This window comes from Haliotis rufescens, unplaced genomic scaffold (assembly GCF_023055435.1).
Source record: "Haliotis rufescens isolate VD_foot unplaced genomic scaffold, xgHalRufe1.0.p SCAF_13, whole genome shotgun sequence".
In the NCBI taxonomy this organism is placed as follows: domain Eukaryota; kingdom Metazoa; phylum Mollusca; class Gastropoda; order Lepetellida; family Haliotidae; genus Haliotis; species Haliotis rufescens.
Genome location: NW_025963813.1, coordinates 6,846,384 through 6,873,392, shown reverse-complemented (window position 1 = coordinate 6,873,392; position 27,009 = coordinate 6,846,384). Strand labels below are relative to the sequence as shown.

Genomic DNA, 27,009 nt, shown 5'->3' with positions numbered 1-27,009 from the left:
ACTGTATGAATCCGCTTAGCACACAGTCAATGCTTATAATTAAATTCGACAACGTAAAACATGTTTTATCTACAATATTTTAACAAAAATCAGTTGTACATGTTTTATCTACAATAGTTAACCACAAACAGTTGTACATATCAAAACAGACAAAAATGACGAGATTGATAAACATTCCAAGTGTAGGAATACATACTGTGGCGTGACATGAATCAGGTGATCGTTTAATTTATGCACATTACTTGACACGCCTACACAGTCAGTAGCAAATCAACGTAGAGTAGGATCAAACAATGTTCATTGGACCTGTCAGTTACGGCGGGGGGCGAAAAGAACTGCAACAGTCAGACTGTAACGAACCGGAAGAATTATGTCCGGGAGAAGGCGGCTGTTTCAAATAACATGGTCAGTTACCGCCAAATTCAAACATTACTTCCCGGATTACGGTAAAACTCAGTTTGAAAAATGCTAGTTAGAAATGAAACCCGAAGACATGAAAGTTGAACCGAGGCGTGCGGGAAAAAAACATAGCGATCGGCCATCGGTTTCAAAGGGTAGTTTAGATAATGAATATGCACGAAAGTCGCTAAATGTCCTCTGCATAACGATACACGTGAGCAGAAAGGGAATTCCCTCGACTGTAATATTGGGATTCCCCGACATTCCGCAGTAATAAAAGTAGTGCGCCTCGGTGGGCGTGGCTTAATTGGGAATGCAATAACACGTGACCAATTCAGGTAATCAGAATGAAGGAATAGTGGCATGTGTGAATTACGTCACCGAATGTCTAAAGTAACAATCAAATATGTATACATAGACATACAAAGAAGAAATATCTAAAGTAACATCAAATATGTGTACATAGACATACAAAGAAGGAATATCTAAAGTAACAATCAAATATGTGTGCGTAGATATACAAAGAAGGAATATCTAAAGTAACAACAAATATGTGTACATAGACATACAAAGAAGGAATATCTAAAGTAACAACAAATATGTGTACATAGACATACAAAGAAGGAATATCTAAAGTAACAACAAATATGTGTACATAGACATACAAAGAAGGACTATCTAAAGTAACAATCAAATATGTGTACATAGACATACAAAGAAGGAATATCTAAAGTAACAACAAATATGTGTACATAGACATACAAAGAAGGACTATCTAAAGTCACAATCAAATATGTGTACATAGACATACAAAGAAGGAATATCTAAAGAAACAATCAAATATGTGTACGTAAATACACAAAGAAGGAATATCTAAAGTAAAAAATTAAATCTGTGAAGATGGACATACAAAGAAGGAATATCTTAAGTACCAATCAAATATGTGTACATAGACATACAAAGAAGGACTATCTAAAGTAACAACAAATATGTGTACATAGACATACAAAGAAGGACTATCTAAAGTAACAACAAATATGTGTACATAGACATACAAAGAAGGACTATCTAAAGTAACAATCAAATATGTGTACATAGACATACAAAGAAGGAATATCTAAAGTAACAACAAATATGTGTACATGTATATACAAAGAAGGAATATCTAAAGTAACAATCAAATATGTGTACATAGACATACAAAGAAGGAATATCTAAAGTAACAATCAAATATGTGTACATGTATATACAAAGAAGGAATATCTAAAGTAACAACAAATATGTGTACATAGACATACAAAGAAGGAATATCTAAAGTAACAACAAATATGTGTACATGTATATACAAAGAAGGAATATCTAAAGTAACAACAAATATGTGTACATAGACATACAAAGAAGGACTATCTAAAGTAACAACAAATATGTGTACATGTATATACAAAGAAGGACTATCTAAAGTAACAACAAATATGTGTACATAGACATACAAAGAAGGAATATCTAAAGTAACAACAAATATGTGTACGTAGACATACAAAGAAGGACTATCTAAAGTAACAATCAAATATGTGTACATGTATATACAAAGAAGGAATATCTAAAGTAACAATCAAATATGTGTACATAGACATACAAAGAAGGACTATCTAAAGTAACAACAAATATGTGTACGTAGATATACAAAGAAGGACTATCTAAAGTAACAATCAAATATGTGTACATGTATATACAAAGAAGGAATATCTAAATAAACAATCAAATATGTGTACATGTATATACAAAGAAGGAATATCTAAAGTAACAATCATGTATGTTAACATAGACATACAAAGAAGGAATATCTAAAGTAACAATCAAATATGTGTACATGTATATACAAAGAAGGAATATCTAAAGTAACAACAAATATGTGTACATAGACATACAAAGAAGGAATATCTAAAGTAACAATCAAATATGTGTACATGTATATACAAAGAAGGAATATCTAAAGTAACAATCAAATATGTGTCCATAGACATACAAAGAAGGAATATCTAAAGTAACAACAAATATGTGTACGTAGATATACAAAGAAGGACTATCTAAAGTAACAATCAAATATGTGTACATGTATATACAAAGAAGGAATATCTAAAGTAACAATCATGTATGTGAACATAGACATACAAAGAAGGAATATCTAAAGTAACAATCAAATATGTGTATGTATACAAAGGAGGACTATCTAAAGTAACAACAAATATGTGTACATAGATATACAAAGAAGGAATATCTAAAGTAACAATCAAATATGTGTATGTAGACATACAAAGAAGGAATATCTAAAGAAACAATCAAATATGTGTACGTAGATATACAAAGAAGGAATATCTAAAGTAACAATCAAATATGTGTACATGTATATAAAATGAAGGAATATCTAAAGTAACAATCAAATATGTGTACATAGACATACAAAGAAGGAATATCTAATGTAACAACAAATATGTGTACGTAGATATACAAAGAAGGACTATCTAAAGTAACAATCAAATATGTGTACATGTATATACAAAGAAGGAATATCTAAAGTAACAATCAAATATGTGTACATGTATATACAAAGAAGGAATATCTAAAGTAACAATCATGTATGTGAACATAGACATACAAAGAAGAAATATCTAAAGTAACAATCAAATATGTGTACGTATACAAAGAAGGAATATCTAAAGTAACAACAAATATGTGTACATAGATATAAAAAGAAGGAATATCTAAAGTAACAATCAAATATGTGTACGTAGATATACAAAGAAGGAATATCTAATGTAACAATCATGTATGTGAACATAGACATACAAAGAAGGAATATCTAAAGTAACAACAAATATGTGTACGTAGATATAAAAAGAAGGAATATCTAAAGTAACAACAAATATGTGTACATAGACATACAAAGAAGGAATATCTAAAGTAACAATCAAATATGTGTACATGTATATACAAAGAAGGAATATCTAAAGTAACAACAAATATATGTACATAGACATACAAAGAAGGAATATCTAAAGTAACAATCAAATATGTGTACATGTATATACAAAGAAGGAATATCTAAAGTAACAACAAATATATGTACATAGACATACAAAGAAGGAATATCTAAAGTAACAATCAAATATGTGTACGTACATACACAAAGAAGGAAGGAATAAAGTAACAATCAAACGAAGGTTCATCTGTAGAAATGATCAAATTTAAGTAATCACACATACAACGTAGGTACATCTGTAGAAATGATCAAATGTATGTAAGCACACATACAACGTAGGTACATCTGTAGAAATGATCAAATGTATGTAAGCACACATACAACGTAGGTTCATCTGTAGAAATGATCAAATGTATGTATGGCATGAAAACAATATTAAGAACCACGACCTTCCTTTGGCCTGCCATGACTCCAGATCTACAAAAACTGGAACTCATCTCAGACATCCTGTGCCGCAAGATACAGAAGCTGGATCCACCAGTTGCTAATCTACAGTAACTGGTACAAGTACTGCAACTACAGTTGCACCATGGCGGCTGTACACATCATGTCGGGGACATAATGGGGGACTTACCAGTCACAGCTGTCAGCTGCAGCTCCAGATGTACATACTGACAGCCCCAATGGGAATACATAAATAACAATTTTATTTCACATTTGTGAATTTGGAGTTGGTGGATCCGAAAACCGAGTAATAAAACAAACAAATATCCGAGTATGCTTGACAACATTGCTGGAATCACTCGTGTATAGCACCTCAGGCTGATGATTCGAAAATTGTCAACCTGAGAGAATTCATTTTAAACCAATAACAGTTGGGTCATTTCTGTACACTGATTTTGTAACTTGGAGACCGCTAACATCTTGGATAAAAATTCTTTGCTCTTCCTGATGTGCTGTGGGCATCTTTCATTCACGCAACCTCTTGTAACATCTTGTAAGATTTTGTAACATCGTCTAGCATCAAAATTCATCGCTCTTCCTAATTTGCTGTTGGCATCTTTCATTCATGCAAGCTTTTGACTGTTCACAGCTGAGAATTTCAACCTTGGATCCACATGAAATGCATTCATACCTTTTCAAAGCCTTCACATTGAAAGCCTCATATCCATTGAAGAAGCTGAATCCAAGATGAAATTCTACACGTTCACCAGAGTTAATGGGACCTTCAAATTTTGTACGCAGTGGAACAAAGAACACATGGACTGGAACATAGTTGTTGCCCAGATCAAGTTCGATAAACCCAGCTACTTTGTTCTTGTTTGGAGGACGGATGGTACCCTTACATACAACCAGAGAACGCCGTGCATTTGATACTTTTGTAACCTCTCCTTCAGAATTACCAACATAAACTTTGTTGGAAATCAAACATTTGATTTTTTTTCCAGTGTTTCCCAACCATTCTCGGGGATATCGAGATCTTGTTACCCAGCGTCCATATTTCCGTAGTTCCTCTTTTAAATTCTGGGCCTCAGACAGGCATTCAGGGTTGCCATTCCCCAATTCTGTGCCAAATCCAATGATGCTTGTGAGAACAAATAGACTGAACTTCGACATTGGTGAACTTAGCATCGAATGCCACTTTCTCACCTGGCTGAGGACAGTTTCTAAACTGTAGTCCACTGAAAGGCTGTCATGTCTGATTGCATTTAACCATTCCTGGAAATCAATATCAAGTGTTTTCCTATTTTCCACGCCTCTGTTGAATGCATCTTCAAAAATATCTTCAAAAGAAGCAACAATTTCTTTAATGTCTGCTTCGGATCGGATGCTGTCAAGTTGTGCATGTCCACCATGTTTCAACTTTATGGCAGCAGTTTTGAACCTTTTACTGCCAATAGTATCAGGTAAGTGTAATGCCTCTAAGCTTTGACCATATTTTCCAAGCAAACTTTGATGCCAGGTGACAGCATCATTGAAAGAACTATCAATGTCAGCTGGATCGACAACTGTCGAGCATTCAATGATAAGGTCATCAATGGCTGTGATACTTTTCTCTATGAAGATGGCAATTTGGGAACCATTTTCTGAGTTTATTTCTTCAGCAATGTATTCATGCATATTTTCATAACCACTGTGCCGAATTACAAAGTCACACACCCGTAACCTGACCTTAATCTCCCCTACATATCCAAAGCTGTCTTCATGGCCTGGTGGCTTTGCTTCTCTGCATTTGATAAATAAATTACAAGCTAACTCAGCTAGTTGTAATAAATCTGAAGCTTTCTCGTCAAAGCTCTTGCTTGAAATTTGCTTGCTTTTAAATCTGTGAACCTGTTGTCCATATATCATACCATACATATGATAGATATGGGAAAGTGTTATTTTCAATCTTTCATTTTGTTCTTCTGGGTTTTTTCCTTCCATTTTCTTCTCACAAAGTTTCAAAGCTGTTTCGAAAGCATTTATTGCTTTATCCTCTTCATTTGGCCTGCACATTGCATAAAACCGTCCTAAGTGGGCATGTACATTTGGTTCCTTGGGAAATGCTTTAGTTAGCTTTTGCAACACCTGAAGTCGCTCAGTGTATGGTGGTTTAGAAGTAATGTCCACCAGCAATTTCGCTAATGAAGGACGTTTCTTGGACTGTGTTTCACTTTCGCCAGTGTCTTTGATGTCTCGGGAGATGAAGGTTCGAACAAGCATATGCATTACTGCCTGTGGGGATACAGCTAATTTCACTCTTTTCAGACTTGCATCATCAATGAACGAGACTGCAAACTTGCCCAACTTGCTACACGCCTTTGCGGAAAGTGTCTCACTCCGCTCACTTCTGGTGGTGTGTCCCCCAGTAAGGAGTTGTTCTAATATTTCCTTTGCTATGATGTAATGACATGCCCTCATTTCATTTGATTTGCCATTTGAAGTATCAATGACAACAAATTGTCTAACTTCATATGGAAAATCATCAATGGACACAACATAGTTAGAAGGTTTTCCAAGCATATGAGCAAAGAACTGGCAAGGAATTGAGGTTTGTCCATAATAATAGACAAGGGAAAAGTAACCCAACATTTTCTGCCATGGCAGAAGTTCTTTTGGGGCGTTCTTGTCTAAACGGAGATATCCATGCACATAGGACTGAATGCCATTAAATTCATGTAGATATGCAGTGAGTCCAAACTCATATAATTGATGCTCAACTCCTTCCCTCACCCCCTTGCTCAGAGATTTAAGTGCATCACGTCTCTGTTCTTCTTTGCAAAAGCTTCCAAATTTTGTGGCAAGATTTCTTGCTTCGTTTTGGCTGACATTTCCCTGAAGCCAGAAATTCTTAGATGTATTCTCTTTCTCAGACATGCTATATGGATATCTCTTCACATGGAGTACAACCAAACATATCTGCCTCACACTTCGCCTCAGATAGCGGACAATGTGCTCATCCTCACCATCAATCAATGCAATGATTGGTAGGTGTGTTCTCTCATACAGATACTCAAGGCGGCTTACTATGTCCCCAACTGATACGCCTGGGTGGAAGTGTATTTGGACACAAGGTGATGTGTCCCGTAATTCCCATAGAACACGTTGTGCCAAAGTAGATCCACCCGATCCGGGTGCATGATGAAGAGTATATAACCCAGATTTAAATGACAGGACCAAGTTCTTTATTTTCTCAACGATTTGGCCCAATGCATCTCTTTCAACATCCAAGTATTCTGATCCACAAAGAAACCTTGTCGCCCATTTCAGTGTTCCACCTTGAAAGAAAACACGTGCTTCTTCCTCGATGAGCTCAACATCTGATGAAGAGTCCTCAGGAAACTTCCTGCAGATTACCTGGATGTATTCATGTAGCCATGCAAATCCTTGCTTGTCAACCGAGTTCCCACAATCATTTGCAGTTGGTATTTCAAACAAGTCATAGTTTCTCTTTGAACTGACACCTTTATGAATGTGATCACATATACCCAGAAAGAGATTAGGTGCTGAAATATTGATAACGGCTATGTTTTCTTCAACTTGATGACACATGTGTGTGAAATCATTTTGGGAATTATCACTGGATTTGTCATCTCTGCATATGATGATCTTTATACTCTGTTGTATGTTTTCATCTAACTTGCAAACAATGTAGTCAAGGTACTTAGAAATGTCATCATTCCAAATCACTACAACTTTCAGGACAGTTGTGTCTTGGACAAAACCTGCAAGTTCTTCAGCAAGAGTTGTAACAGGAGAATTAACCTGCTTGAACCAGTCCCGGTATCCCTTTTCAAATCTCGTTTCTGGAATTTCTCGATAACCTCGGATGAAATACCAAGTCGTAGCCATTTCAGATATCTTGACCTGTTCTCTCCAGCTGCAAATATGCAAGGAGCTTGCAATTTTAAGCGGTTCCTCTACCCTTGCCAGGAGACCTTGATCACGGCTTTTTTCATCAAAATCAAATACCAACATCCATGGAATGGCTGTTAGAACTTCAACCGATTTTGAAAGAGTGTTGCCAGACAGATCCCCAGTCACCAGAACAAAGTGACCTTTTTTGAAATTGTCAACTTCTTTCATGAATGTTTCAAAAGCTGACTGCGTTTGCTCTACCTGGTGCCTGTCCACTGACTGTTGAAATGGAGAAGATGGTAGGCACATTGTATTACATTTGGCTTGAGTTGGGTTCACTGAAACCCTTTTTGTTCTCTTGCTTCCTTGCTTGGGTGGACCTGAGAGTACACTTGCATATGTATTTCTTTCCATTTTCTTTCCTGTTTTTTTTGTAGATGCAGGGTCGATGACATGTTTCGCCTTAGTTCCTTTCTTCCCCCCAACAATTGTCCATTCACCATCTGTTTCTTCTTCGCTTGTGTCATCTGAGCTAGTTACAGAAGTGGCAGCTGCTTCGATTGCCTTTGTGCTTCTCTGTAAAAACCTTGCTTCATTTTCAGACACATGTGATTGCTGTGGTCCTTGAATCACCTTGAGTGGGACTGCCTGTACGAACCAGTTTGAGTTTTTCAAACTTAGATTGAACTTATCAGGGATACGTCTTAAGAATGGTAGTAAATTCAAACCTGTGATTTCCTTGAATCTCTGTTTACGTTCAACATTTCCATAAAGTTTGTTGAAAGAGTCTTCTAGCTTTTGCAAACATACTGGTGGTGCATCTGCACTATGTGTTGGATTGAGGATGCTTGTCAACATTGCCACAACAACCTGATCAGTTGTAAACCCGTTAGTGGATGCCTCTGAAATAAATACATATAACTGTCACCAATAATATATACCTGACAACCCATAATTATTCATGAATTTTTGTGAATAATCCATGTTCTGAGGTGTATACCTGAGTCGTAGGTGACTTGGTGTCATCACTTGAAATGTTAGTGGTCAAAGTCATTATTTTTTGCTTTTCTGTTAACGCCACAAACCACATTTCCAAAATCATAAGGATATTCTAATAAAAGAAGAGTCCATTGTACGATTCCGACTTTGTCATGAGCATGACTGTGTTTATGAATCACCATCAGATAGCGATGATACCAGGTGTTCGCCAAAAGAAATATGTCCACAATCTGATGGGGGCCTGTAAATAATGGTGACGAGACAAACCATAAGGCCAGTGTTTGTTATTATGAGTGAGTGAGTGAGTTTTGGCTTTACGCCGCTTTTAGCAATATTCCAGCAATATCACGGCGAGGGACACCAGAAATGGGCTTCACACATTGAACCCATGTCGGGAATCGAACCCGGGTCTTCGGCGTGACGAGCGAACGCTTTAACCACTGGGCTACCGGACCGCCCCTTGTTATGATGAGCAACATCCACTGAGTGATACATGTGTATATAGGTATATTTACCAAGTGGTTGCTCCAGCAGCTGAACACCATCGTCAAACACGGCAAACTGTTGATTCTGATTTCCAATCTGCACCCCAGAGCAGTCATTCAAGTAATAATTCTGGACGTTCGTGTACTTCGGACCTGTTTTTGAACCATTCGTAAAATCGTAAGATTTAACATAAAAACATTGAAGCACTATTAAAATATTTCTCAAAACTGTGAATAGAGTCTCCTTTTTTAAAATACACCTTGTGTGTCTCATCTCCAGCACCTCCCAATACCTTCCCGCTAAAAAACAATGTTTTACATGTTTGCCCATTCGTCCGCTAAATAATTCCCTTTCTGAGAAAAAAATGAACCAGTTTCATTATCTGAGCCTGGCTGCATTTTCAAAAAAAGGAAATGTAGCGACGTTTCTTCTGTTTCGTAATCTCAACACTGACACAGCAACAGTTGTACTATGAATACAGAATAATGAGCAGATGACGAGCACACACACTTTTGAAAAAAATGTTAGAAAACTCTTCAGAATTCATAGCATCAACCATTTCTGCACAAATATACAGACAACGTGCCAACTGTATTCTCAACCAAAGGAAAAGAGTGTACATTAAGTATACCCTTTTCGGTCGTGCAGTTGACAGCTTTCGTTCCTTTCCGCGGCGCCGCCATTGCTGATAATATCCGTCACCACCAGGAGGTACTGTTGAACAACTGAAACACATCACTGACAACATTCAAAGGAAATATCATCAAATATCACTGACATATCGTTTAGGTAAAAATGTTAAATTCGTTTTCTACAATAATGTGTATGTTTATAATGCGCCAAATACAAGGGGTACATCATTAACCAGGCCAATAGATCAGTGTGCACTTGCATTTTATTCTGTGAAGGTGAAGGTGTAAAGATGATAAATGTCTGTAAAATTAATTTCGGGCGTGTGGATCAATATCTGGTGTGTCCCCCATGTTGGGCGATACATAAACGACACCTTGATGTCATTCTGTTGATTAACGTGCCTATGGTTGCCCTTAATATTGACCGCCATTCCGCCTGAAGATCTACCCCAAGATGGTCCACGCTGGCGGGTGCTGGGACTCTGACGTACACTCCCTGCCCGAGAACATCCCACAGATGCTCTATTGGGGGCATGACAGGGGACAAAGCGGGCCACTCCAATGTCCGTATACTTCTCGTCGGAGATAATCAGTTTTGACCTGGGCACGATGTGGCCTGGCATTGTCATCTTGCAGTTCAAAATTTCTGCCGATAATTCCAGTGGATAGAACAACGACAGGACGCATAATTTCGTAAATATATCGCAGGCTAGTCAAATGTACATTCAAAATAACCAAATCAGTTACGTGTGATACCGCCCCACACCATGGCACAGGACGCCGTGCTTTCAGACGGACTACACAGAGCCGGTTTATAACAGTATACTACCACTGCTACTCAGAGTTGTGTCCCTTAGGCATACGAAAACCTATGATCGTAGGTTCGAACCTCTGATTTTACCTTATGTAAGCCTGGGTACCTGTCTATTTTTATTTATTATCAGGGGCGGTGGGGTAGCCTAGTGGTTAAAGCGTTCGCTCGTCACGCCGAAGACCCGGGTTCGATTCCCCACATGGGTACAATGTGTAAAACCCATTTCTGGTGTCCCCCGCAGTGATATTGCTGGAATGTTGCTAAAAGCAGCGTAAAACCAGTAGCAGTAGTAGTAATACAGGCAGTAGTAGTAGCAGTAATACAGGCAGTAGCAGTAGTAGTAATACAGGCAGTAGCAGTAGTAGTAATACAGGCAGTAGCAGTAGTAGTAACACAGGCAGTAGTAGTAATACAGGCAGTAGTAGTAGTAGTAATACAGGCAGTAGTAGTAATACAGGCAGTAGCAGTAGTAGTAACACAGGCAGAAGTAGTAATACAGGCAGTAGCAGTAGTAGTAATACAGGCAGTAGCAGTAGTAGTAATAAAGGCAGTAGTAGTAATACAGGCAGTAGCAGTAGTAGTAATACAGGCAGTAGCAGTAGTAGTAATAAAGGCAGTAGTAGTAATACAGGCAGTAGCAGTAGCAGTAATACAGGCAGTAGCAGTAGCAGTAATACAGGCAGTAGCAGTAGCAGTAATACAGGCAGTAGCAGTAGCAGTAATACAGGCAGTAGCAGTAGCAGTAATACAGGCAGTAGCAGTAGTAGTAATACAGGCAGTAGCAGTAGTAGTAACACAGGCAGTAGTAGTAATACAGGCAGTAGTAGTAGTAGTAATACAGGCAGTAGTACTAATACAGGCAGTAGCAGTAGTAGTAACACAGGCAGAAGTAGTAATACAGGCAGTAGCAGTAGTAGTAATACAGGCAGTAGCAGTAGTAGTAATAAAGGCAGTAGCAGTTATACAGGCAGTAGCAGTAGTAGTAATACAGGCAGTAGCAGTAGTAGTAATACAGGCAGTAGTAGTAATACAGGCAGTAGCAGTAGTAGTAATACAGGCAGTAGCAGTAGTAGTAATACAGGCAGTAGCAGTAGTAGTAATACAGGCAGTAGCAGTAGTAGTAATACAGGCAGTAGCAGTAGTAGTAATACAGGCAGTAGCAGTAGCAGTAAAACAGGCAGTAGCAGTAGTAGTAATACAGGCAGTAGCAGTAGCAGTAATACAAGCAGTAGCAGTAGTAGTAATACAGGCAGTAGCAGTAGTAGTAATACAGGCAGTAGCAGTAGTAGTAATACAGGCAGTAGCAGTAGTAGTAATACAGGCAGTAGCAGTAGCAGTAATACAAGCAGTAGCAGTAGCAGTAATACAGGCAGTAGCAGTTATACAGGCAGTAGCAGTAGTAGTAATATAGGCAGTAGCAGTAGTAGTAATACAGGCAGTAGCAGTAGTAGTAATACAGGCAGTAGCAGTAGTAGTAATACAAGCAGTAGCAGTAGTAGTAATACAGGCAGTAGCAGTAGTAGTAATACAGGCAGTAGCAGTAGCAGTAATACAGGCAGTAGCAGTAGCAGTAATACAGGCAGTAGCAGTAGCAGTAATACAGGCAGTAGCAGTAGCAGTAATACAGGCAGTAGCAGTAGCAGTAATACAGGCAGTAGCAGTAGTAGTAATACAGGCAGTAGCAGTAGTAGTAATACAGGCAGTAGCAGTAGCAGTAATACAGGCAGTAGCAGTAGTAGTAATATAGGCAGTAGCAGTAGTAGTAATATAGGCAGTAGCAGTAGTAGTAATACAGGCAGTAGCAGTAGTAGAAATATAAACGGCAGTAGCAGTAGTAGTAATACAGGCAGGAGCAGTAGTAGTAATACAGGCAGTAGCAGTAGCAGTTATACAGGCAGTAGCATTAGTAGTAATACAGGCAGTAGCAGTAGTAGTAATACAGGCAGAAGCAGTAGTAGTTATACACGCAGTAGCAGTAGCAGTCATACAGGCAGTAGCAGTAGCAGTAATACAGGCAGTAGCAGTAATACAGGCAGTAGCAGTAGTAGTAATACACGCAGTAGCAGTAGCAGTAATACAGGCAGTAGCAGTAGCAGTAATACAGGCAGTAGCAGTAGTAGTAATACAGGCAGTAGCAGTAGTAGTAATACAGGCAGTAGCAGTAGCAGTAAAACAGGCAGTAGCAGTAGTAGTAATACAGGCAGTTACAGTAGCAGTAATACAGGCAGTAGCAGTAGTAGTAATACAGGCAGTAGCAGTAGCAGTAATACAGGCAGTTACAGTAGTAGTAATACAGGCAGTAGCAGTTATACAGGCAGTAGCAGTAATACAGGCAGTAGCAGTAGTAGTAATACAGGCAGTAGCAGTAGTAGTAATACAGGCAGTAGCAGTAGCAGTAATACAGGCTGTTACAGTAGTAGTAATACAGGCAGTAGCAGTAATACAGGCAGTAGCAGTAATACAGGCAGTAGCAGTAGTAGTAATACAGGCAGTAGCAGTAGTAGTAATACAGGCAGTAGCAGTAGCAGTAATAAAGGCAGTAGCAGTAGTAGTAATACAGGCAGTAGCAGTAGTAGTAATACAGGCAGTAGCAGTAGTAGTAATAAAGGCAGTAGTAGTAATACAGGCAGTAGCAGTAGCAGTAATACAGGCAGTAGCAGTAGCAGTAATACAGGCAGTAGTAGTAGTAGTAATACAGGCAGTAGCAGTAGTAGTAATACAGGCAGTAGTAGTAGTAGTAATACAGGCAGTAGCAGTAGTAGTAATACAGGCAGGAGTAGTAATACAGGCAGTAGCAGTAGTAGTAATACAGGCAGTAGCAGTAGCAGTAATACAGGCAGTAGCAGTAGCAGTAATACAGGCAGTAGCAGTAGCAGTAATACAGGCAGTAGCAGTAGCAGTAATACAGGCAGTAGCAGTAGCAGTAATACAAGCAGTAGCAGTAGTAGTAATACAGGCAGTAGCAGTAGTAGTAATACAGGCAGTAGCAGTTATACAGGCAGTAGCAGTAGCAGTAATACAGGCAGTAGCAGTAGCAGTAATACAGGCAGTAGCAGTAGCAGTAATACAAGCAGTAGCAGTAGTAGTAATACAGGCAGTAGCAGTAGTAGTTATACAGGCAGTAGCAGTAGCAGTAATACAGGCAGTTACAGTAGTAGTAATACAGGCAGTAGCAGTTATACAGGCAGTAGCAGTAGTAGTAATATAGGCAGTAGCAGTAGTAGTAATACAGGCAGTAGCAGTAGTAGTTATACAGGCAGTAGCAGTAGCAGTAATACAGGCAGTTACAGTAGTAGTAATACAGGCAGTAGCAGTTATACAGGCAGTAGCAGTAGTAGTAATATAGGCAGTAGCAGTAGCAGTAATACAGGCAGTAGCAGTAGTAGTTATACAGGCAGAAGCAGTAGTAGTAATATAGGCAGTAGCAGTAGTAGTAATACAGGCAGTAGCAGTAGCAGTAATACAGGCAGTAGTAGTAGTAGTAATACAGGCAGTAGCAGTAGTAGTAATACAGGCAGTAGTAGTAGTAGTAATACAGGCAGTAGCAGTAGTAGTAATACAGGCAGGAGTAGTAATACAGGCAGTAGCAGTAGTAGTAATACAGGCAGTAGCAGTAGCAGTAATACAGGCAGTAGCAGTAGCAGTAATACAGGCAGTTACAGTAGTAGTAATACAGGCAGTAGCAGTTATACAGGCAGTAGCAGTAGTAGTAATATAGGCAGTAGCAGTAGTAGTAATACAGGCAGTAGCAGTAGTAGTTATACAGGCAGTTACAGTAGCAGTAATACAGGCAGAAGCAGTAGTAGTAATACAGGCAGAAGCAGTAGTAGTAATATAGGCAGAAGCAGTAGTAGTTATACAGGCAGTAGCAGTAGTAGTAATATAGGCAGTAGCAGTAGTAGTTATACACGCAGTAGCAGTAGTAGTAATATAGGCAGTAGCAGTAGTAGTAATACAGGCAGTAGCAGTAGTAGTAATACAGGCAGTTACAGTAGCAGTAATACAGGCAGTAGCAGTTATACAGGCAGTAGCAGTAGTAGTAATATAGGCAGTAGCAGTAGTAGTAATACAGGCAGTAGCAGTAGCAGTAATACAGGCAGTAGCATTAGTAGTAATACAGGCAGTAGCAGTAGTAGTAATACAGGCAGAAGCAGTAGTAGTTATACACGCAGTAGCAGTAGCAGTCATACAGGCAGTAGCAGTAGCAGTAATACAGGCAGTAGCAGTAGCAGTAATACAGGCAGAAGCAGTAGTAGTAATACACGCAGTAGCAGTAGCAGTAATACAGGCAGTAGCAGTAGCAGTAATACAGGCAGTAGCAGTAGTAGTAATACAGGCAGTAGCAGTAGTAGTAATACAGGCAGTAGCAGTAGCAGTAAAACAGGCAGTAGCAGTAGCAGTAATACAGGCAGTTACAGTAGCAGTAATACAGGCAGTAGCAGTTATACAGGCAGTAGCAGTAGTAGTAATATAGGCAGTAGCAGTAGTAGTAATACAGGCAGTAGCAGTAGTAGTAATACAGGCAGTTACAGTAGCAGTAATACAGGCAGTAGCAGTTATACAGGCAGTAGCAGTAGTAGTAATATAGGCAGTAGCAGTAGTAGTAATACAGGCAGTAGCAGTAGTAGTAATACAGGCAGTTACAGTAGCAGTAATACAGGCAGTAGCAGTAGTAGTAATACAGGCAGAAGCAGTAGTAGTAATATAGGCAGTAGCAGTAGTAGTTATACAGGCAGTAGCAGTAGTAGTAATATAGGCAGTAGCAGTAGTAGTAATACAGGCAGTAGCAGTAGTAGTAATACAGGCAGTTACAGTAGCAGTAATACAGGCAGTAGCAGTTATACAGGCAGTAGCAGTAGTAGTAATATAGGCAGTAGCAGTAGTAGTAATACAGGCAGTAGCAGTAGCAGTAATACAGGCAGTAGCATTAGTAGTAATACAGGCAGTAGCAGTAGTAGTAATACAGGCAGAAGCAGTAGTAGTTATACACGCAGTAGCAGTAGCAGTCATACAGGCAGTAGCAGTAGCAGTAATACAGGCAGTAGCAGTAGCAGTAATACAGGCAGTAGCAGTAGTAGTAATACACGCAGTAGCAGTAGCAGTAATACAGGCAGTAGCAGTAGCAGTAATACAGGCAGTAGCAGTAGTAGTAATACAGGCAGTAGCAGTAGTAGTAATACAGGCAGTAGCAGTAGCAGTAAAACAGGCAGTAGCAGTAGCAGTAATACAGGCAGTTACAGTAGCAGTAATACAGGCAGTAGCAGTTATACAGGCAGTAGCAGTAGTAGTAATATAGGCAGTAGCAGTAGTAGTAATACAGGCAGTAGCAGTAGTAGTAATACAGGCAGTAGCAGTAGTAGTAATACAGGCAGTAGCAGTAGCAGTAATACAGGCAGTAGCAGTAGTAGTAATACAGGCAGTAGCATTAGTAGTAATACAGGCAGTAGCAGTAGTAGTAATACAGGCAGTAGCAGTAGTAGTAATACAGGCAGTAGCAGTAGTAGTAATACAGGCAGTAGCAGTAGTAGTAATATAGGCAGTAGCAGTAGTAGTAATACAGGCAGTAGCAGTAGTAGTAATACAGGCAGTAGCAGTAGTAGTAATACAGGCAGTTACAGTAGCAGTAATACAGGCAGTAGCAGTAGTAGTAATATAGGCAGTAGCAGTAGTAGTAATACAGGCAGTAGCAGTAGTAGTAATACAGGCAGTTACAGTAGCAGTAATACAGGCAGTAGCAGTAGTAGTAATATAGGCAGTAGCAGTAGTAGTAATACAGGCAGTAGCAGTAGTAGTAATACAGGCAGTAGCAGTAGCAGTTATACAGGCAGTAGCAGTAGTAGTAATATAGGCAGTAGCAGTAGTAGTAATACAGGCAGTAGCAGTAGTAGTAATACAGGCAGTAGCAGTAATACAGGCAGTTACAGTAGCAGTAATACAGGCAGTTACAGTAGCAGTAATACAGGCAGTAGCAGTTATACAGGCAGTAGCAGTAGTAGTAATATAGGCAGTAGCAGTAGTAGTAATACAGGCAGTAGCAGTAGCAGTAATACAGGTAGTAGCATTAGTAGTAATACAGGCAGTAGCAGTAGTAGTAATACAGGCAGAAGCAGTAGTAGTTATACACGCAGTAGCAGTAGCAGTCATACAGGCAGTAGCAGTAGCAGTAATACAGGCAGTAGCAGTAGCAGTAATACAGGCAGTAGCAGTAGTAGTAATACACGCAGTAGCAGTAGCAGTAATACAGGCAGTAGCAGTAGCAGTAATACAGGCAGTAGCAGTAGTAGTAATACAGGCAGTAGCAGAAGTAGTAATACAGGCAGTAGTAGTAGCAGTGATACAGGCAGTAGCAGTAGTAGTAATACAGGCAGTAGCAGTAGTAGTAATACAGGCAGTAGCAGTAGCAGTAAAACAGGCAGTAGCAGTAGCAGTAATACAGGCAGTTACAGTAGCAGTAATACAGGCAGTAGCAGTTATACAGGCAGTAGCAGTAGTAGTAATATAGGCAGTAGCAGTAGTAGTAATACAGGCAGTAGCAGTAGTAGTAATACAGGCAGTAGCAGTAGTAGTAATACAGGCAGAAGTAGTAATACAGGCAGTAGTAGTAGTAGTAATACAGGCAGTAGCAGTAGTAGTAATACAGGCAGGAGTAGTAATACAGGCAGTAGCAGTAGTAGTAATACAGGCAGTAGCAGTAGCAGTAGTAGTAATACAGGCAGTAGCAGTAGTAGTAATACAGGCAGTAGCAGTAGCAGTAAAACAGGCAGTAGCAGTAGCAGTAATACAGGCAGTTACAGTAGCAGTAATACAGGCAGTAGCAGTTATACAGGCAGTAGCAGTAGTAGTAATATAGGCAGTAGCAGTAGTAGTAATACAGGCAGTAGCAGTAGTAGTAATACAGGCAGTAGCAGTAGTAGTAATACAGGCAGAAGTAGTAATACAGGCAGTAGTAGTAGTAGTAATACAGGCAGTAGCAGTAGTAGTAATACAGGCAGGAGTAGTAATACAGGCAGTAGCAGTAGTAGTAATACAGGCAGTAGCAGTAGTAGTAATACAAGCAGTAGCAGTAGTAGTAATACAGGCAGTAGCAGTAGTAGTAATACAGGCAGTAGCAGTAGTAGTAATACAGGCAGTAGTAGTAGTAGTAATACAAGCAGTAGCAGTAGTAGTAATACAGGCAGTAGCAGTAGTAGTAATACAGGCAGTAGTAGTAATACAGGCAGTAGTAGTAATACAGGCAGTAGTTGTAATACAGGCAGTAGCAGTAGTAGTAATACAGGCAGTAGCAGTAGTAGTAATACAGGCAGTAGCAGTAGTAGTAATACAGGCAGTAGCAGTAGTAGTAATACAGGCAGTAGCAGTAGTAGTAATACAGGGAGTAGTAGTAGTAGTAATACAAGCAGTAGCATTAGTAGTAATACAGGCAGTAGTAGTAGTAGTAATACAGGCAGTAGCAGTAGCAGTTATACAGGCAGTAGCAGTAGTAGTAATACAGGCAGTAGTAGTAGCAGTTATACAGGCAGTAGCATTAGTAGTAATACAGGCAGTAGCAGTAGTAGTAATACAGGCAGAAGCAGTAGTAGTTATACACGCAGTAGCCGTAGCAGTAATACACGCAGTAGCAGTAGCAGTAATACAGGCAGTAGCAGTAGCAGTAATACAGGCAGTAGCAGTAGTAGTAATACACGCAGTAGCAGTAGCAGTAATACAGGCAGTAGCAGTAGCAGTAATACAAGCAGTAGCAGTAGTAGTAATACAGGCAGTAGCAGTAGTAGTAATACAGGCAGTAGCAGTTATACAGGCAGTAGCATTAGTAGTAATACAGGCAGTAGCAGTAGTAGTAATACAGGCAGAAGCAGTAGTAGTTATACACGCAGTAGCAGTAGCAGTCATACAGGCAGTAGCAGTAGCAGTAATACAGGCAGTAGCAGTAGCAGTAATACAGGCAGTAGCAGTAGCAGTAATACACGCAGTAGCAGTAGCAGTAATACAGGCAGTAGCAGTAGCAGTAATACAGGCAGTAGCAGTAGTAGTAATACAGGCAGTAGCAGTAGTAGTAATACAGGCAGTAGCAGTAGCAGTAAAACAGGCAGTAGCAGTAGCAGTAATACAGGCAGTTACAGTAGCAGTAATACAGGCAGTAGCAGTTATACAGGCAGTAGCAGTAGTAGTAATATAGGCAGAAGTAGTAATACAGGCAGTAGTAGTAATAGTAATACAGGCAGTAGCAGTAGTAGTAATACAGGCAGGAGTAGTAATACAGGCAGAAGCAGTAGTAGTTATACACGCAGTAGCAGTAGCAGTCATACAGGCAGTAGCAGTAGCAGTAATACAGGCAGTAGCAGTAGCAGTAATACAGGCAGTAGCAGTAGTAGTAATACACGCAGTAGCAGTAGCAGTAATACAGGCAGTAGCAGTAGCAGTAATACAGGCAGTAGCAGTAGTAGTAATACAGGCAGTAGCAGAAGTAGTAATACAGGCAGTAGTAGTAGCAGTAATACAGGCAGTAGCAGTAGTAGTAATACAGGCAGTAGCAGTAGTAGTAATACAGGCAGTAGCAGTAGTAGTAAAACAGGCAGTAGCAGTAGCAGTAATACAGGCAGTTACAGTAGCAGTAATACAGGCAGTAGCAGTTATACAGGCAGTAGCAGTAGTAGTAATATAGGCAGTAGCAGTAGTAGTAATACAGGCAGTAGCAGTAGTAGTAATACAGGCAGTAGCAGTAGTAGTAATACAGGCAGAAGTAGTAATACAGGCAGTAGTAGTAGTAGTAATACAGGCAGTAGCAGTAGTAGTAATACAGGCAGGAGTAGTAATACAGGCAGTAGCAGTAGTAGTAATACAGGCAGTAGCAGTAGCAGTAGTAGTAATACAGGCAGTAGCAGTAGTAGTAATACAGGCAGTAGCAGTAGCAGTAAAACAGGCAGTAGCAGTAGCAGTAATACAGGCAGTTACAGTAGCAGTAATACAGGCAGTAGCAGTTATACAGGCAGTAGCAGTAGTAGTAATATAGGCAGTAGCAGTAGTAGTAATACAGGCAGTAGCAGTAGTAGTAATACAGGCAGTAGCAGTAGTAGTAATACAGGCAGAAGTAGTAATACAGGCAGTAGTAGTAGTAGTAGTAATACAGGCAGTAGCAGTAGTAGTAATACAGGCAGGAGTAGTAATACAGGCAGTAGCAGTAGTAGTAATACAGGCAGTAGCAGTAGTAGTAATACAAGCAGTAGCAGTAGTAGTAATACAGGCAGTAGCAGTAGTAGTAATACAGGCAGTAGCAGTAGTAGTAATACAGGCAGTAGCAGTAGTAGTAATACAGGCAGTAGTAGTAGTAGTAATACAAGCAGTAGCAGTAGTAGTAATACAGGCAGTAGCAGTAGTAGTAATACAGGCAGTAGTAGTAATACAGGCAGTAGTAGTAATACAGGCAGTAGTTGTAATACAGGCAGTAGCAGTAGTAGTGATACAGGCAGTAGCAGTAGTAGTAATACAGGCAGTAGCAGTTATACAGGCAGTAGCAGTAGTAGTAATACAGGCAGTAGCAGTAGTAGTAATACAGGCAGTAGCAGTAGCAGTAGTAGTAATACAGGCAGTAGCAGTAGTAGTAATACAGGCAGTAGCAGTAGTAGTAATACAGGCAGTAGCAGTAGTAGTAATACAGGCAGTAGTAGTAGTAGTAATACAAGCAGTAGCATTAGTAGTAATACAGGCAGTAGTAGTAGTAGTAATACAGGCAGTAGCAGTAGCAGTTATACAGGCAGTAGCAGTAGTAGTAATACAGGCAGTAGTAGTAGCAGTTATACAGGCAGTAGCATTAGTAGTAATACAGGCAGTAGCAGTAGTAGTAATACAGGCAGAAGCAGTAGTAGTTATACACGCAGTAGCCGTAGCAGTAATACACGCAGTAGCAGTAGCAGTAATACAGGCAGTAGCAGTAGCAGTAATACAGGCAGTAGCAGTAGTAGTAATACACGCAGTAGCAGTAGCAGTAATACAGGCAGTAGCAGTAGCAGTAATACAAGCAGTAGCAGTAGTAGTAATACAGGCAGTAGCAGTAGTAGTAATACAGGCAGTAGCAGTTATACAGGCAGTAGCATTAGTAGTAATACAGGCAGTAGCAGTAGTAGTAATACAGGCAGAAGCAGTAGTAGTTATACACGCAGTAGCAGTAGCAGTCATACAGGCAGTAGCAGTAGCAGTAATACAGGCAGTAGCAGTAGCAGTAATACAGGCAGTAGCAGTAGTAGTAATACACGCAGTAGCAGTAGCAGTAATACAGGCAGTAGCAGTAGCAGTAATACAGGCAGTAGCAGTAGTAGTAATACAGGCAGTAGCAGTAGTAGTAATACAGGCAGTAGCAGTAGCAGTAAAACAGGCAGTAGCAGTAGCAGTAATACAGGCAGTTACAGTAGCAGTAATACAGGCAGTGGCAGTTATACAGGCAGTAGCAGTAGTAGTAATATAGGCAGAAGTAGTAATACAGGCAGTAGTAGTAATAGTAATACAGGCAGTAGCAGTAGTAGTAATACAGGCAGGAGTAGTAATACAGGCAGTAGCAGTAGTAGTAATACAGGCAGTAGCAGTTATACAGGCAGTAGCGGTAGTAGTAATACAGGCAGTAGTAGTAATACAGGCAGTAGCAGTAGTAGTAATACAGGCAGTAGCAGTAGTAGTAATACAGACAGTAGCAGTAGTAGTAATACAGGCAGAAGTAGTAATACAGGCAGTAGTAGTAGTAGTAATACAGGCAGTAGCAGTAGTAGTAATACAGGCAGGAGTAGTAATACAGGCAGTAGCAGTAGTAGTAATACAGGCAGTAGCAGTAGTAGTAATACAAGCAGTAGCAGTAGTAGTTATACACGCAGTAGCAGTAGTAGTAATACAGGCAGGAGTAGTAATACAGGCAGTAGCAGTAGTAGTAATACAGGCAGTAGCAGTAGTAGTAATACAGGCAGGAGTAGTAATACAGGCAGTAGCAGTAGTAGTAATACAGGCAGTAGCAGTAGTAGTAATACAAGCAGTAGCAGTAGTAGTAATACAGGCAGTAGCAGTAGTAGTAATACAGGCAGAAGTAGTAATACAGGCAGTAGTAGTAGTAGTAATACAGGCAGTAGCAGTAGTAGTAATACAGGCAGTAGTAGTAGTAGTAATACAGGCAGTAGCAGTAGTAGTAATACAGGCAGTAGCAGGAGTAGTAATACAGGCAGTAGCAGGAGTAGTAATACAGGCAGTAGCAGGAGTAGTAATACAGGCAGTAGCAGTAGTAGTAATACAGGCAGTAGCAGGAGTAGTAATACAGGCAGTAGCAGTAGTAGTAATACAGGCAGTAGTAGTAGTAGTAATACAAGCAGTAGCATTAGTAGTAATACAGGCAGTAGTAGTAGTAGTAATACAGGCAGTAGCAGTAGCAGTTATACAGGCAGTAGCAGTAGTAGTAATACAGGCAGTAGCAGTAGTAGTAATACAGGCAGTAGCAGTAGTAGTAATACAAGCAGTAGCATTAGTAGTAATACAGGCAGTAGTAGTAGTAGTAATACAAGCAGTAGCAGTAGTAGTAATACAGGCAGTAGCAGTAGTAGTAATACAGGCAGTAGCAGTAGTAGTAATACAGGCAGTAGTAGTAGTAGTAATACAAGCAGTAGCATTAGTAGTAATACAGGCAGTAGTAGTAGTAGTAATACAGGCAGTAGCAGTAGCAGTTATACAGGCAGTAGCAGTAGTAGTAATACAGGCAGTAGTAGTAGCAGTTATACAGGCAGTAGCATTAGTAGTAATACAAGCAGTAGTAGTAGTAGTAATACAGGCAGTAGCAGTAGTAGTAATACAGGCAGTAGCAGTAGTAGTAATACAGGCAGTAGTAGTAGTAGTAATACAAGCAGTAGCATTAGTAGTAATACAGGCAGTAGTAGTAGTAGTAATACAGGCAGTAGCAGTAGCAGTTATACAGGCAGTAGCAGTAGTAGTAATACAGGCAGTAGTAGTAGCAGTTATACAGGCAGTAGCATTAGTAGTAATACAGGCAGTAGCAGTAGTAGTAATACAGGCAGAAGCAGTAGTAGTTATACACGCAGTAGCAGTAGCAGTAATACAGGCAGTAGCAGTTATACAGGCAGTAGCAGTAGCAGTAATACAGGCAGTAGCAGTAGTAGTAATACAGGCAGTAGTAGTAGCAGTTATACAGGCAGTAGCATTAGTAGTAATACAGGCAGTAGCAGTAGTAGTAATACAGGCAGAAGCAGTAGTAGTTATACACGCAGTAGCAGTAGCAGTAATACACGCAGTAGCAGTAGCAGTAATACAGGCAGTAGCAGTAGCAGTAATACAGGCAGTAGCAGTAGTAGTAATACAGGCAGTAGCAGTAGCAGTAATACAGGCAGTAGCAGTAGCAGTAATACAGGCAGTAGCAGTAGTAGTAATACAGGCAGTAGCAGTAGTAGTAATACAGGCAGTAGCAGTAGCAGTAAAACAGGCAGTAGCAGTAGCAGTAATACAGTCAGTAGCAGTAGTAGTAATACAGGCAGTAGCAGTAGTAGTAATACAGGCAGTAGCAGTAGTAGTAATACAGGCAGTAGCAGTAGTAGTAATACAGGCAGAAGCAGTAGTAGTAATACAGGCAGTAGCAGTAGTAGTAATACAGGCAGTAGCAGTAGTAGTAATACAGGCAGTAGTAGTAGTAGTAATACAGGCAGTAGCAGTAGTAGTAATACAGGCAGTAGCAGTAGTAGTAATACAGGCAGTAGCAGTAGTAGTAATACAAGCAGTAGCAGTAGTAGTAATACAGGCAGTAGCAGTAGTAGTAATACAGGCAGTAGCAGAAGTAGTAATACAGGCAGTAGTAGTAGCAGTAATACAGGCAGTAGCAGTAGTAGTAATACAGGCAGTAGCAGTAGTAGTAATACAGGCAGTAGTAGTAATACAGGCAGTAGCAGTAGTAGTAATACAGGCAGTAGCGGTAGTAGTAATACAGGCAGTAGCAGTAATACAGGCAGTAGCAGTAGCAGTAATTCAGGCAGTAGTAGTAGTAGTAATACAGGCAGTAGCAGTAGTAGTAATACAGGCAGTAGCAGTAGCAGTAAAACAGGCAGTAGCAGTAGCAGTAATACAGGCAGTAGTAGTAATACAGGCAGTAGCAGTAGCAGTAAAACAGGCAGTAGCAGTAGCAGTAATACAGGCAGTAGTAGTAATACAGGCAGTAGCAGTAGCAGTAAAACAGGCAGTAGCAGTAGCAGTAATACAGGCAGTAGCAGTAATACAGGCAGTAGCAGTAGTAGTAATACAGGCAGTAGCGGTAGTAGTAATACAGGCAGTAGCAGTAATACAGGCAGTAGCAGTAGCAGTAATTCAGGCAGTAGTAGTAGTAGTAATACAGGCAGTAGCAGTAGTAGTAATACAGGCAGTAGCAGTAGTAGTAATACAGGCAGTAGCAGTAGCAGTAATACAGGCAGTAGCAGTAGTAGTAATACAGGTAGTAGCAGTAGCAGTAATACAGGCAGTAGCAGTTATACAGGCAGTAGTAGTAATACACGCAGTAGCAGTAATACAGGCAGTAGCAGTTGTAGTAATACAGACAGTAGTAGTAATAGTAATACAGGCAGTAGCAGTAGTAGTAATACAGGCAGTACCAACAGTTGTAATACAGGCAGTAGCAGTAGTAGTAATACAGGCAGTAGTAGTAATACAGGCAGTAGCAGTTGTAGTAATACAGGCAGTAGTAGTAATACAGGCAGTAGCAGTTGTAGTAATACCGGTAGTAGCAGTAGTAGCAGTAGTAGTTGTAGTAGCAGTAGTAGTAGCAGTGGGCGAGTCAGGGTATGGTGCAATCTCATTAAAATCAGACCTCAGTTCTAGCTACCGCTAAACAAAGATCTGAGGACATCCCATTAGGGGTCGCTTACCAGATTGTGAAAGTGACAGTCGGAATGAGATGTCTAATCATGCAACCTCGAAAACTTTAACTCCGAACGATAGTTACGGGTTTAACGACTGAATCCATACAATCTAGACCATCTATTAGCCAACCCAGAATGTTCTTTTGTTCAGGTTTCAAATTTGTAATCGAGAATTTGTCAAAATATGTTTCGAAGCGTAGTCGAAAAGCCGTAAAACACGAGAAAGCTGCCTTCTGATTGGTCATTCCATTGGTCGGTCAAAGTTCGCACAAGGTCGGTCTGACGTGACCCGTAATAAGATGTCCTCAGATCTTTGTTTAGCGGTAGCGAGAACTAAGATCTGATTGTAATGAGATTGGGTGTGGTGCTGACAAACCTTGAAATATTATCGGGGCGAGCCTGGATTCGAACACACAATCATAGGTTTCTGGCGTTTCTAGTAGTAGTAGTAGTAGCAGCAGTAGTAGTAGTAGGAAGTAGTGGTAGTAGTAGTACCAGCAATAGCAGTACCGGTAGTAGTAGTAGTGATAGTATTAGTAGTAGAAGTAGTAGTAGTAGTAGTAGTAGTAGTAGCAGTAGCAGTGGTAGTGGTAGTGGTAGCAGTAGTATTAGCAGCAGCAGTAGCAGTAGAAGTAGCAGTGGTAGCGGTAGCGGTAGTGGTAGTGGTGTTCTTGCAGTCAGTAGCAGTAGAAGTAGCAGTGGTAGTGGTAGTGGTAGCGGTAGCGGTAGCGGTAGCGGTAGTGGTTGTGGTGTTCTTGCAGTCAGTAGCAGTAGAAGTGGCAGTGGTAGTGGTAGTGGTAGTGGTAGCGGTAGCGGTAGTGGTAGCGGTAGTGGTAGTGGTGTTCTTGCAGTCAGTAGCAGTAGAAGTAGCAGTGGTAGTGGTAGTGGTAGCGGTAGTGGCATTGGTAGTGGTGTTCTTGCAGTAGCAGTAGAATTTGCAGTAGCAGTACTAATAATAGTGGAATAATAGCAGTGCTACTTCAAGGGTCTAATCTGTTACTATTCTATTACACTTAGACAATATGTTGGACCTCAATACCACTGCTATAGAGAAATCACATTAAAATTTACATAGTAAATAATATATATATATATATATATATATATATATATATATATATATATATATATATATATATATAAAATCATTAGAAGTACTAATATATATTAAGTCCACCTTATCCCAACATCTTCTTTACATCAGTTATATTTACAGATTGTCTAAGTGTAATAGAATAGTAATAGATTAGTTCCATGAAGCCTTGCTCCAACCGGCGGTCTAACGTAAACGCAGTGGGCATTCAACTTCAGGCTACATAACAGTGAATGCCATATTGCTGGCGAGAGTCAGTTAAGGGCGACAACTGTGATTGTGAAGAAAATGTGCTCACTGACTCCAAAAATGTGCTCGTCCAACACGTGTTCAACCGCCATTGAGTGCTAAACCTTCAGTAAGTAGATGTGTGGCTGCATTGCCGTATGCAAAATGAATGATGTAACACACCCAGCTGCCACAGTTCAGTTGCATGACGATACTAAAAATACACTCGTGTCATGTTGTATTGTGTATGGCCGAATTCATTACATGGAAATGTAAATACATATCTTTAATCGAAATATCGTGACTATCGATGCGAGGAGTATGATTTATCTATTAATTGGGTTACGTAAATGTACATTACCTATTCAATATTCCGCAATGTAGTTTGTAAAGGCCTGACAATATGTCTACTTGTCTACTTGTCTTCTTTTCTACTTGTCAACAACAGGAATGTTCATTTGAAATTGTAAACGCATGTATGAATAACCATTCTCGGCAGTTAGATAGCATATGTGAGTATTAAGTACATACCTTATTCTACAAACAACAACAGGTGGATATTTACACCAAGGAAGTAGGTGTCAAAGCAGGTGCGTCCCGCCATTTTGGCGATTGAAAAGCTATTAATAGGTGCACGTGTCATGGGTAATTCCAAGTAAGCTGTTTCTAAGAATATTTATGTGTCAAGCTGTTAAAACCGGTTTGATCCGCCCTGGTTCTACACAAAAGTATTGATTTCTTATCAATATACTTTATTCATAACAGAATAGAACGGAACACATTTTATTGGTACTATACATAGTTTAATCCATTATACAATCTTCAGTTTCATACATATCTTTTTAAAATATATATATTGACATATTCTATTCTCGCAATTGATTGGATCGGTTGGACGTTAAAATACCTAACTGACTGACAGTTTGGTGGCTATTAGCTTCATTGGGGATTCCTGGTGAAAATAGGTCCCAATCAATATATAAATATGTATTTACCGTACGAGGCGATCGGGTGGTCAGGCACGGTGATTCAATTGATTTACGTAAGACGCTAAAATTGATCATGCCCTTGTTTGTTGCTTGTTGGATAGTGGTAAACATCGCACTCATTCCAGCTATATAAGGTCGGCCTGTAAATAATCGATATTGTGAACA

General features: G+C 39.8%; 1 protein-coding gene across 2 annotated transcripts; it reads right to left on the bottom strand.

Moving 5' to 3' along the window:
- Positions 1-142: 142 nt before the first annotated feature.
- On the bottom strand, positions 143-26,491 carry LOC124119734 (sterile alpha motif domain-containing protein 9-like). 2 transcript variants are annotated; one of them, XM_046482365.2, is made up of 4 exons: positions 26,387-26,491; positions 9,837-9,930; positions 9,235-9,357; positions 143-8,622 (listed from the first exon to the last, which is right to left on the bottom strand). In XM_046482365.2, the coding sequence occupies exons 2-4, from the start codon at positions 9,886-9,888 to the stop codon at positions 4,403-4,405; spliced, it is 4,395 nt and encodes a 1,464-aa protein (XP_046338321.2). In that variant the 5' UTR covers positions 9,889-9,930; positions 26,387-26,491; the 3' UTR covers positions 143-4,402. The 2 variants fall into 2 exon arrangements, with proteins under 2 accessions (XP_046338321.2, XP_046338322.2); XM_046482366.2 differs by lacking the exon at positions 26,387-26,491 and adding an exon at positions 25,930-25,999.
- Between the last annotated feature and the right edge of the window lie 518 nt (positions 26,492-27,009).

Excerpts from the sequence above, each read along its gene's own strand:
- LOC124119734 (XM_046482365.2), bottom strand. The coding sequence starts at position 9,888 with ATGGCGGCGCCGCGGAAAGGAACGAAAGCTGTCAACTGCACGACCGAA. Across the intron at positions 9,358-9,836 it reads CAACTGCACGACCGAAAAGG|GTCCGAAGTACACGAACGTC; the intron begins GTATACTTAATG and ends GTTCAAAAACAG. Across the intron at positions 8,623-9,234 it reads GCTGCTGGAGCAACCACTTG|AGGCATCCACTAACGGGTTT; the intron begins GTAAATATACCT and ends TATTTATTTCAG.